This window comes from Emys orbicularis, chromosome 4 (genome assembly GCF_028017835.1).
Source record: "Emys orbicularis isolate rEmyOrb1 chromosome 4, rEmyOrb1.hap1, whole genome shotgun sequence".
Lineage (NCBI taxonomy): Eukaryota > Metazoa > Chordata > Testudines > Emydidae > Emys > Emys orbicularis.
In genome coordinates, this window is record NC_088686.1 from 143370855 (window position 1) to 143383749 (window position 12895).

General features: G+C 50.7%; 1 protein-coding gene across 1 annotated transcript; it reads right to left on the bottom strand.

Annotated features, from left to right (window-relative positions):
* Nucleotides 1–2439: 2439 nt before the first annotated feature.
* On the bottom strand, nucleotides 2440–12465 carry LOC135877512 (Krueppel-like factor 15). The gene is made up of 3 exons (XM_065402967.1): nucleotides 12419–12465; nucleotides 7507–8591; nucleotides 2440–3949 (listed from the first exon to the last, which is right to left on the bottom strand). The coding sequence occupies exons 2-3, from the start codon at nucleotides 8463–8465 to the stop codon at nucleotides 3778–3780; spliced, it is 1131 nt and encodes a 376-aa protein (XP_065259039.1). The 5' UTR covers nucleotides 8466–8591; nucleotides 12419–12465; the 3' UTR covers nucleotides 2440–3777.
* Between the last annotated feature and the right edge of the window lie 430 nt (nucleotides 12466–12895).

The following is a 12895-nucleotide window of genomic DNA, read 5'->3' on the forward strand; positions in this document are numbered from 1 at the left end:
GGCAAGGGGCCTGAAAAAGGTGCCCTGAAGGAAAGAGGGTATGAAGTGAATAACTAGCTAGGCCAAAAACCCCAACGAAACAAAACAAAAATAGATTCTCACATACCTGTCTCTGGCTCAGAATTAAAACTTCATTACTGCACGCATTGAACTTGGGAGTTCTTGTTGGCTTCTGGTCACATCAATCCAGGGCAAGGCGGAGGAGCACTGGGAAAGTTACACAGAGAAGCACCCTTGCTTCCCCAAACCTACTACAAGGCACAGAATTCTAGCCAAGCACCTCATTAGAACCTGCATCAGGCTGCAGCTTTAAATATTCCCACATAGGCACACTGGAGAGGAACCCAGCTGAGGCTGAGTTCCCCCCCCCCCCCCACACACACTATCCAGTTATAAACTAGAGGTGAGCCTGAACTCCATCCACAGAGCCAGACCTCCTGGAACTTTGGGGAAAGGTTGGCTCTGCATTCCAATATTGCAGCTCCACCCATTTCTGTCATAACCCCCTCCCCCTACGGATTAGGAAACCAACCAATGCAGGTGTTGCAAACTTAGTATGTTTCTTACACATTTCAGCTCTCTGGAAATCCAACCCAAGATCAATTAGCCTTGGTTAGGTCAAGCTGTAGCTCTTGCAGCTGGGTAACATACAAGTCAATCTCCCCCTCCATCATTTCTGGAAATTTGCCAAAGGCCTTAGTTCAGCTGTTGGCATTCTTCTTTTTAGAATAAAGAGCCAACCCCATTTTCAGCAGTGTTTCTTCTTTGGGGAAGCAGTACTGCTCCTTAAAGTTGTCACACTTGAGGAATACTTTCTGCTTAGCGGAAGCAATTCCCTAGTTACACAATTACTTGTATTGTAAACTGTTTGGGACAAGGACTGCCTCTTTGTTCTGTGTTTGGATAGTGCCTTGCACAATGTGCCCCTGGTTCGTGACAGGGGTTCCTAGGTGCTACCACAATACAAGTCAGAGTAAGACAGAAGTAACTTACCAGTAACTGGAACCCTTTGAGGACCACACTGTCGGGGAATGTGCCCCCAGTGCACAGAACTACTTAGCAGTGTCATGCCCCTTAGCTGCACAAGCACTCCAGGACAGTCTGTGCCCAACTTATAAAGGACATGGGGGCCCTCAACCATGCCAGTTCCTTCTCCTGTAGCTACACTGGGAAATTCTATCCATGAAACTGCTGCCAACAGCAATCAATTGCTATTACCAGGAAGGCGTAACCTCCAGCAGCAAGTGTTCCTAAATCCTGGAGATAACCCCACCTCGCACTTGTTTTCGAACTGCTCTACAAGCATTCCTCTCACACCTAGGTATCCTCATCCCCACTCCATGATGGGATACTGGAGGCACAGAGACCAGGCCACTTAGCCCAAGGCCACAGAGCTAAGTGTCAGAGCCATGGCAAGTTCCTATGCAGCTCCAAACTCCCAGTCCAGCCCTCACCTCTCTGCGCTACTGCACCTTGCCTCTCATAGGAGCTTTGGTGTCTGCCATGAAAATGGCAAGTATGGGGGCAGAGACCTAGATAGGAGGATGCAGAGGGGAATTTTCAGTACCCATTTGTCTCCTTCAGAAATACTCGGGAAGCAGCAGTACACAGCACAGGGTGAGAGAGTGTCACATCACTTTCCCATGGCTTTTGTATAGATGCCAGGTTTTGTTGTTTTTTTTTGGGGGGGGGGGGGTTGTTTGCATGCAGGAAATTAACAAAAAAGAAAATCTCAAAGTTCCCCATGAATTCCCCCCCCCTCCAGTTTTTTGATAAGAACAAAATTGGTAAAAAGTTTGTTTTTGAAAACTGAAAAAAAAAAAAAAAAATACAGAGGGAAAGAGTTAGGTTTTTTTTCCAATTCCATTTTGTGTTGGGGGAAAAAAAATAAAATCAGAAGCTTTCAACCAAAACAGTAGTTTTCTACAACAGCATTTGTTTCGATTGAGAAGCCATTTTTTGTGGAAAAAATACGACAAAATAAAACCGCTTTGTCCAGCTGTACTTGTGTGTTCCAGTGACTGGAATACACCGAGGTGCCACACGCACATGGCCAAGCTGGTCACTGGCCCCCTCCTCAACAGTAACCCCACCTCAATCAGGTAGCACTGTGCAAGGCATTTTTCCTTTCTGCAGAACAGACACACTCCCCTTCTCCTCTCCCCGCAGTACCCTTCACTTCTGAATTAATTTCCCCTTCCCAAAGCTCTCCCCCTTCCCATACTTCCCCCAATGATGCCCTCTGAATTTGCTGCTCTCGTCTTCTCCTGGGGAATCGGATCTGCACCACACTTCCCAACGGCTCCACCGCACAATTTGGCACATCAGTGCCGTGCTGAACACCCATATGGAAGGTCAGAGGCCTACAACTTCAGTCACTACGGGATGACCAGACACACTATTCTAGTGTCCCATTAACACGGTAGTCAGGGTGCTGTTGAAAGTGTTACAGGCACTTTAATACAAAAAAGGACTATTGTAACAGATTACTACAAAGGTAATTGTGTTTTTTTGACAGCAGAGTTGTAACTATAAACCTGGGAACACAGATACCAACAGAAATGACAAACCAACCCTTCAGTTGGGGTGCTGTGAAGACCTGCCCGTTGTTTTTAGAGTCACTGTACCATTAGTAGGTGCAGCCGTTCACCTGCCCTTCCCAGCCTCAGGGCTGGGTGCAATGCCTGCAGAGGCAGCTGCTGGAGCAGAGGGGTCACCAATGCTGGGCCTGTGGGCCACACTAGCAACCTGCCAGAAGCCTGAGAGCTGCACATGATTGGTATACACAGGAACAGGATGCAGACACCCTGATCTCAGACACGGAGGGGCAGCCCACAGACTTCAGGTGCCAGCATGCCATGCTCCAGCTCCACCTCAGCAGAACATGGGTGGGGGGTAGGCTGCACTTGAGGACTCCACAAGCAGCTAGCAGGCTCCTTGCTCTTTTGTTAGTGGTAACAGACAAAGCAAGGACATGCCGTACCCAGCTAAGCGTTTGCCACATACAACCGAAAACACAGTAAGTGCATCAGCATCACCTTCCCAGGGACATCTTGGGACTTTACCCTGGCTCTGTACATGATTAAAGAATATTTAACAGAAAAGGACATCAGCCTTGCCAATCCTGCAGACATCAGTGATGAGCAGCGCACACTGGGGGGGAGGGATCAGAGACAGGGACACGTCAAGAGGCAGTCCGGTTCCATACCCACTGTACAATCTGTAAGCGAGGGCCTCTCTCTAGCCAAGACTCCAAGTACAGGTCTTTTGGCTCAGGCAGGAAGAAGTATCTCTTTTGGCTCTCCCCACTAGGATGGCTGCCCATGGACAGCTGGGTCATTGGTCAGACTTGCAGCCCCCATAGCAGGGAGGATATACAAGCAGCAAGTCAGGATGCTGGCTGAGGAAGAAGTGCTATTAACCCATTAGCTCTTGCTCCAACTCGTATCAGGCAGACATGACAGTGACAGAAGCATTTGAATTACCCTGACAGACAACACCTATTAACTCACCAAAGCCCTTAGATGAAGCCATCCTCCCACACGTGCCCCTAATTAGCTCAGGTGCCCATCATGTGCATTTACAAGTGGCACAGTAGTATAGGAGACAAGTCCTGACCGTAAGGCATCCATGGGTAGAGGTAGACTTGGGATTTTCTCCAGTCTGTACAAAAAAGAAAATTATTTTCCCCTCTGAAAAAAAACACCCCTGTGTGTTCAGTTCAGTATCCAGCTCTGCTGGATTGCACCCCAATTCCACAAGGCAGGGAGGAAAGGGTTAACTGCTGCCGCTGCCTTGAGCTGTCCGGCTGCGCTGGCCCCTGTGGATCTTCATGTGTTTGGATAAGTGGTCACTGCGGGCAAACTTCTTTTCGCAGGTCAGACACTGGTAGGGCTTGACGCCAGAGTGGGAGCGCTTGTGGCGCGAGAGCTCGTCCGACCGGGAAAACCTGCCGGGAGAAGGGAAGCACGTTGGGTTCTTTTGGCGGCACATTTACTGCTAGCTAACCTAGGAGAGGATGGTCATTCCCTGAGGCCACCAGGGCCAAGCCAGGAAACAGCGCAGAAGAGGACTGTGGGAACTAGGAAGGGGTAAGAAGGAAGGCCTAGGGGGTAGGGCACCGCACTGAGACTCAGGACACCTGGGGTCAATTCCCACCTCTGCCACAGACTCCCCACGTGACTTTGGGCAAGTCCCTTAGTCTCTAATGGTATGCCTACACCAGAAACGCTAGTGGCACACCTGTAGTGTAGAAACTTAGTACAGCGAGGGGGTCCTTCTGTTTCTATAGTAACTATCTCCACAAGGCAGCAGCTGCATTGACCGAAGAACTTTTCCATTTACCTAGTGGTGCCTACACTGGGATTTAGGTCAGCTTAACTACATCACAGGGCATGCAATTTTTCACAGCCCTGAGCAATATAGTTAAGCCCACCTAACTTTGTAGCGCAGACCAGCCCTCAGCTCCCCACCTATAAAATGGGGATTATACATCCCTGTGGGGGAATTGGTGAGTGAGAGATGCTTGACTACTACTGTGATGAGGATCAGATAAGTGCCTGGAGACAAATAGCAAGCACCAAAGGGGTAGAATGAAAACATCTTCTTGGCCAAAGTAATAATACTTGGCATTTGCACAGCGCTTTCCACCTAAGAGCTCTACAGACATTAATGAAACCTCAGCTCCCTTGTGAAATACAACCCCCATAAAGACATAAGGGTGAGCGCAGCTTGCCTGAAGTCCATGTACTACAGATTTCCCAGTTCCTCCTTTCACAACTACAGCACATAGCCTGGCATTTCCTCCTTTTGCTATAAACACATACCGGGCCAAGTGATCCCTGGTGTAATTTCAATCACTGATGTAGGTGGGTTGACACCAGAGATGAATTTGGGCAGTTGTCTCCATTTTGTGGTTGGGAACAAGGCCACAGTAGCAGCAAGAATTTCATCCCAGTTAGGATGGGCTGCCCGGTCTCTGCTCTCCTCCCAGACCGGGCTAATTAGAAAGAACCCCAGACACACAGTACGGTTGCCAGCGAGTGTTTCCGAAGGGATGCCCACACACAGCCATCCCCATGGCAGGCGACTAGGATGCTTCCCTCATTCAGAACCTGCTCTCCCCTCAAAGAGCCTAGAAACTCCTGGGGACTGGATAGACACGGACTGGGAATGGGGTACAGTGCTTCGCACCTCTAGGTCACCGCTTCAGAGCCAGACCAGGGCAGTAGTGACCAAAAGCCAGTCCTTACCCTCTGGCAGCAGTTCAGTGGCCGGGCTGATTTTAGCAGTCTCGCTACAGTTCCCTATGGCCACGCCATCAAGCCTCCCCTACAACTGGCCCTAGTTACTCCCTTGCTGGAAGCGTTGGCTGAGAGGTTGAATGGAGTCAGGGACAATGAGCTGCCCCTCAGGCTTGGAGGCAGTCGCTCCAGGGCAGGGTAGAGGCACAGTGCTATGGGGACGCTTGCTCTGTAAACTGCCAGGCCAGTCTCTTTCACAAAGGTTCTTCTCCTCACCCATGGCACAGGCTCAACACAAGCTTTCCCACACATTCCCAGCAGCGAGTCCCAGCCCTGAGCTCATGAGACACTTCCAGGAGCCACTCTCCATTACCCATTCAATCCCTGGCTTCCCTATGAAGAGCAGCATTGGTTCGTCTGACAGGGGACACTGGCTCCCCCCTAAACTGTGACAGGAGTTCATTTCTCAAATGATCAAGAGCCAGCAGGAGGCAGCAGCTTCCCATCACTATCAGCCTTTGCTACATTCCAATCCGGGGACAGACATCCGCTCCTCCTGGGACCGGTTTAAATAGCGAACTTCACGTGCGAAGGCTGCATACACCAGTTTCACAGTTCTAGGCTGGAAGTTTCCATCCTGCGGCATGTTAGTGAAAGATCCAGATACTCACATGGCCCTCCTCCACTATGGTACCTACATAGATCCACCTACTCAGCTCCTTAATTCCACATATGAAGTGGATCAGCTTAACCTCTCACAAAAGCTCTTTAGTGCATTCAAATCCCCGCCCAATTTCTCCAGCACCCTCTTTCCTCCACCCTAAACGGGGTGCCCAGAAATCCAAATCCTCAGGCACCATCAGCATAAAGGTCTGCTGCAGAACTGGATTTTCACAAGCTTGGGTTTGGCAGCATCTGCATTAGAAAGCCTCAGAACTGATGTGATATCACTGTGATGCTTCATGTTTACAAATATAACTGGAGAACACCCAACAAGGAGTACAGGAGAGCATCCACTCCCTATTCTAGCTCTGAGAAGCTCACACATATGGTAGAAGCATTAGACAGAAGGGTTTTTCCATATGGCTGAAACATACTAAAAGAATGTGGAGCGAGAAGCTTCAGTTACACTCAGGCTCACTACGATAGTATTTCAGTTCCCATCTGATACAGTAAAATGCTGCGCCTGTGGGTCTGTCCACCACTAACACTGCAGAAATTCAACAGATCCCAAGGCAGTCTCTCCAGACCTTCCAGGAGAAACACTGGCTTATTTTCTAGCCTAGCCATGAGCAGCAAATTCATGAGGATTTTTTTTTTTTTTTTTTTTTTAAAACAGTGAGCGATTTGATTGACAAGTTCCTGAGGAAAGCAATGGGCAATCCAATAGAGGAGACATTTATAAGTGGACCAATTATAGGAAGCAAGCTCTGGAAACAATCCTGCACTGGCCAGGGAATAGACTAGGAGTAACATTTTCAAACACACCTGAGTGACTTAGGAGCCAAACCATTTAAATCACTTTCAATGGGACTTAGGTGTTTTCGAAAGTTTAACCTAAATGTCCTGAGAGGTCTTTCTATCCCAGCCCTCCTCAAAGCTCTGCTTTCTAGAATTCACTGTAAAAACTGAATCCCAGAAGAAGGGCAGGTTACTTCTAGTTAAAACTCCCCTGCTGCATTAAAAGTTACGATCTCAGTTAAAACACAGTCAGCATATGAACAGCTCGGGGAAGCAGAGGCCTGAAAATTTACACTTGGAAGTCTTGGATTTGCTATATATTTAGTCCAGGACCCAGTGCCAAAAAATATTGTTAGACTGAAGGGACAGTGAGGTTTTAGAATCAGCTCTCAAGAGCTAGCAGAGGATGCCGCGTACCTTTGAAGAGAAGACAATGCCAGCTATCTAAAGGGACAAGACAACTGCTGAGTCAATCTTGCAAATGCACAGGAAGGAAGCAAGAGGGTAAGCAGAACTGTGAGATTTTCAAAAAGAGGGTCACGATCTGCCAGGGCCAGACGGGACAGATTTCCAAGGGCTCAGCACCCACAGCCCTAAACATGCTGGATGCTGAGCTCTTCTGAAAACCTCGTCCTGAGTGCGGGTACTGAGCACTTGAGAAAAGCAGGCCCTACCAGCCTGCTGCTAGTCTTTATAAACACACGCACAGGCCAGATCCTGCAGGAGGCAGTCAATGGCTTGGCTGCCTGGCAGCCAGTGGAAAGGCAACCTTAACGCCAGGCTTCTCCACTTGCACACCCACCTCCAGCCGCAGTTGGGCCAGGTGCAAGTGTAGGGCTTCTCTCCAGTGTGGCGCCGGAAGTGCGCTTTGAGGTGGGAGCTCTTGGTGTACATCTTGCTGCAGCCAGGGTGCGTGCACTTGTGGACCCGGATGACAGAAGGGGAGACCTTCTGGAACTTGGGGGAAGCCTCAACCCCTCTCAGACTCCCCAGCGCCGCTGGCCTCAGAGCGATGGGCAGGGGGGCTATTTTGACGTACTTTTGGTCCAAGACAGTCACGGGGGGCTGGGCAGCCTGAGGGACAAAGGTCAGGCTTTGGCCCTGCACGCTGACCAACAACTGGGCCACCCTGATGCCATCCACAGCGCTTTGTGGTGTGGGGCTCCCATTGTTCATTTGGATGGGCTGGATCTGGAGGATAACTGGGATGCTCCCAATACCCACTGTCAGGCCCACAGCACCGGCTACCCCCCCAGCCTCAGCAGAGCTCAACACACCCCCTTCCGGAGCCATCCTGGGCGTAGGCTGCTCCCTAGGGCTCCCCAGGTTGATCTCCGACTTGATCTCCAGCTTCCCTCTGACGGGCTGTTTCTCGCTCAGCTCATCCTTGAGGAGCTCCATCTTCTCCTTCAGGAACTCCTCAATCTCCTCGAGGGTGGGGGTGAAATCTCTGGAGAGGTCATTGCAGAAGTCAGGCAGTTTCAGATGAGCTTCATAGAGGGTGGCTTGGGATTTCTCGCCTTCTTTCTTCACCTTGGACACCAGGAGGCGGGCGTCTTGCGCAGGGCAGCTGCCATGGCGAAGGAGAAGACTGGAGCCATCCGGAGGGTCAGATGCTCCTGCGTCACAGTCTTCTGGCAGAACAGCAGACGGCATCTTTGTCTTACGAGCATCAGCGTTGCTGTCTAGCCAAGAGGCGCCAGCTGGGGGGACCAGGGGGTCTGAAGCAGGGAGCAAGTCGCTGCAATTGAGAGAGACCATTTGTTGACCAGCGTCCCTTCTGCACGGAAAGATGTTAAATTGACTGGGTAGGAAACCTGTGTAACAATTCAGCTGGGCAGCAGTACAGCTGGTAGTCCTGATATTGCGGGGAAAGCGTTAGCCCACCTGCAAAGGAGCGACACCAAGGAGATTATTTACAGTGCAAACATCTAGGAACAATTCAATTACAAACAAGCCACTGTTGGGGGTTTTTTTGTTTTGTTTTTAAATTGCTCTGTTGCTCAAACACACATCCCAGTTATTCTCTACCTAAGAGGTCTGCAGAGAACTGTATTGTCATGTGATGTAGGCTTTCTTCCTTGTTTCCATAATTTGCATTAGCAGCCACCTTCACATGCATGAAACACTTTCCTGATATCGCTCTTCTGTTTCAACAATCACTGCAGTTGCCAGAGGGACGGTTTGCAATAGCACATGGGAGGGGAAGTGGTTTGCATAGGCCTGACTAGGAGGGGGAGGTGATTCATGAGATAAAATCTAAGATATAATTAAAAGGAGCAAGGAGAGAGTTTGAGAGAGAAAGGAAGCCCATGCTAGAGCCATTTGTGAGCTCTTGGCTTCCTGTGAGTAAGCAAATGCATGGGATTCCTTCAGAGCTGTCCAAACCAGTTGTGCCAGTCCTTGCTAGCGCCATCTCCCCAGGTCCCTTATGGTCAGGAAGGGCAGATTCTGAGGAGCTTTCCAGTTTTAGCAAGCCCGGCCTTAAAAATAAAAAAGCACCTGACTCAGTTCATGATCTGCCAAGGGCAAAACGTAGGACAAAGACCCTAAAATTGCTCAAGGCCTTTCGCAACATGGTTCATAACCTGTCCTTGGCATGACTTTGCATCTCTTGCCTGGACAATTCACAATGAACAGAAGCCAACACCATCACCACAAGCTTGTATGTGAAGCAAGAGGGGACATTGGGCCATATCAGTCTCACCCCATCTTCAGATCCCTGCGCTGGGCTTCCAGCTTTCCTCCCACATGAAGAGGAGGAGTTTGAATTTAAAAGCTCTACACAGCCCCAACCCTGCCTATAGCTCTGCTCCCCTTTCACCCCACCCCCATTTCCCCTCCCCCACTTCTCAATCCCGATACTTCCCTCTCCATCCTGCCTCAGATCTACTCCTTTCAGGCTGCTGGCTATGTTTACAACAGCCTCCCCCTCTCCGCACACCATGGACCTTCCTTATCCTCCTTCCACTCTCCCCTTAAAAGCCAGTTCTTCCCTGAAACCTGCCAGTGCTGCAGGGACCAGGTTGCAAAGTCTGGGTGAGCTGACTTGTTCTTGAACCCTCCACTAACAAGACAGACAGCTAAGCAGCATAGTTCTAGGAGGGTCCAGCCATTAGAGCACTAGTCTGGGACTCAGGAGACCAGAGTTCAATTCCCTACTCTGTCAGACTCCCTGTGAGATCTTGGACAAGTCATTTTGTCTCTGTGCCTCACTTCCCCTTAGCATGGCCCTACTTCACAGGAATGTTGTGAGGCCAAACATTAAGTCATAAGATGCTCAGATCAATGGGGCCAAGTAAGTACTTAAGACAGACACGCTCTGGATTTGCCAGGTATCAATGACAGCATCTTGCCTACTGGAAGCATTTTTTAGATTTTACAGGTTTAACTAAAATTCACAATATCAATCTACATGGATGACGACATTCAAGAGTAATTAACAGACATGTCATGTATAAAAAAACAGAGCCAGCTTTCACTGAAGTGTATCGCTGGACTAGGTTAGCTCTTTAGACATTAGTTTGTGTTTCTATAGCATCTTTTGTTTGCAGTGTTGTTGTAGCCATGTTGGTCCCGGGATATTAGAGAGACAACACGGGTGAAGTAATACTGCTGGTGAGAGAGACAAGCTCTTCAGGAAGAGCTCTGTGTAGCTGAAAGCTTGTCTCTCTCACCAACAGAAGTAGTCCAATAAAAGATATTCCCTCCTCCACCTTGTCTCCCTACAGCACCTTTTGTTATGGGAGGATCTAAAAGCATTTTTTTAAGTCTCCCAATGACCCTGGGAAGTAGGTAAATATGCTGAAATCACAGATATGCAGCCAAGGCACAAAGAGGTAAAGTGACTTGCCGAAGGTCACACGATGGGCAAGAGCTGGGAACAGAACCCAGAAGTCCCCACTTCCAACCTCCTGCGGTAATCAGTACAGTGCATTCCCGCCCCTTCTTTTTAAAGGTTCAAAATGGCAAATGACTATCAACTCTTTGGGGCAAGGACTGTAATTTACTAGGTTTGAACAGGGGCTAGCACAATGGGACCTCTGAGCTACTGCAAAATAAATGATCAATAATTCAGATACTAAGGCATTTGCACCATCATCATCGACCAGATACCATGAAAAGAGTAGATACAGAAAAGCCCACAGATAGAATAGTCAAGGGCTAGTGAGCATGCACAGGCATTAGCATGCAAAAGCTGCTCTACAAAAATGAGAGCAAGGAGATAACTGCTCCCAGGTCGAATGGGTCCACAAAACGGATTAGACTTACTTGAGGCAAAGGAAAATGAGGATTGAAATACGGGACCACGACTCAGATCTGGATTCTATCCCTGGCTCCGCCACACACGTCCTGTGTGATCTTGCAAATCACTTTACTCTCTGCACCTCAGTGACCTCTGACAAATCACTTCTCTCTCTCTCTGCCTCAGTTTGCCTCTCTGCGCAAGGGGGCTAATCAAACTGCCCTACCTCACTCGCAAGGTGTTACCAGGCTGAGTGGTTTTTAAAGTGCTCCCACACCCTGGGATGAGAGGCAGGGTATTGTTAGCAGCAAAGCACTGGCTGTGGCAGCACAACTGTGTGCCACTGTGCCACATGGATCTCTGGTGATTCCCGGGAGCTGGAGTCTCACATGACTTAGTTGCAGGCGCCATATGCTGCCGGGAGTTCACAGTGAAAGGGACTGCAAATGAAACATGCACAATCCAAACGAGCACGCTGTAAACTGATTTAGTGCCATTCCCCGGCTTACCATGCAACTTCCCTGCTTACTCTAGCCACTATCATTCATGGCAAAATCAGGTCCCGCCCTCCGGGGACTCCTGAATGGCCAGCTCTTCTGTCAACCAACCGATCCGGGGGTTTGTGATAGGGCACCTCCCCCTGCAAGCCGGGGGAGACCGGACTGAATTACACACCCCACATGACGCAGCCAAGTACACAGCAGCCATTCAGCCTGGAAAACTCATCTGTGCTCCAGCCTGTCAAGCGCGGGGCGCCTTTAAAGCCCAGCCGGGGGGAGGGGTTGTCTCTGCACGAGAACACTTGGCGTGTCTCGGCCCGCAAAACAAAACCCTCCCCTCCCCTCCCCGCGCACTGAGATCCCCAGGAACGCGCTTTCTTCCGCCTGCCCGGTGTCCAGCCCCTAGCATTCCCCTGCCCAGAGCCAGGGACCTGCAGGAGTCTCTCCCCAGCCCGCCCCGTGTGAACGCAGGCAGCCAGCCCGCCCGGAGCAGGAGCCCGCATTCCCCGCCCGGCTCCCCTTCCCCCCGAGCACGGGGCGCGCGGGAACAGGCCCCCGGGGAGCGCATCTGGGCAGAATCACCCACGTGGCGGCGGCTTCGTTTCTCCCCCATCCCCTCCCAGCGCAGGCGGGGGCTTTCCCCACCGCAGGGGGGTTTAGCGCTCGGGGTCTAGTGGGCGGAGGGGCCGCCGCCTTTCTCCCTTGCTGGATTAGGGAGGCTCGGGGGGGAATAATACGGTCAAGTAGCTGAGGGTAAATGGAGCCCGCCCACTTCTCCTCCGGGGAATAGGGAGTTTAGGGGAGTTACTTTTTTCTTTAAACCACCGCGCTGGAAGAAGTGAAAACATCAGCATCCCCCAGCCCCTCCCTTCGCCCCCCAAACCGGGCCGGGCATCCCCCCTCCCCACTGCCCCGGGAAGGCCCCCGGCAGCTCAGAACCGCCCCCTTCCCGGCTGCGCTCCTCTTACCAGCCGGCTGCCCCCTTCCATGCTGGCACCCCCAGCTCCGCTCGCTCACATGACCCGGGGGAAGCTCCAGCCGGAGCCGCCGCCACCGCCCCGCCCAGCCGAGGGCTCGGCTCGGTCCCCGCAGCCCCATTGGTGCGCGGCCGCTGGGGCTCGCCTGGCCCGCAGCCGGAGGGAGCAGTATGTGCGCAGCAGAGCAGGGACACGCCTCTGTCCTGAGCCCCACTCACTACAGCTGACGGGAGGGTGTGTGTGTTTCTCGAGGGGTATTTAATAAAAAATAGGGTCATTAAGGGGTCATCACCCCGGTAATTAATGGGGGGGGTCGTCTAATAACTAATAATCACATTTAATAATTAAGGGCTGCAGAACAATCATCCGCATGATTAGAAGTTTAACAATCCCAGCAGCCGACCATTAATTCACAATTCAGAGATAATAGTGAATAACCAGCAGTTAATTGTAATTAGAGGATGAAGC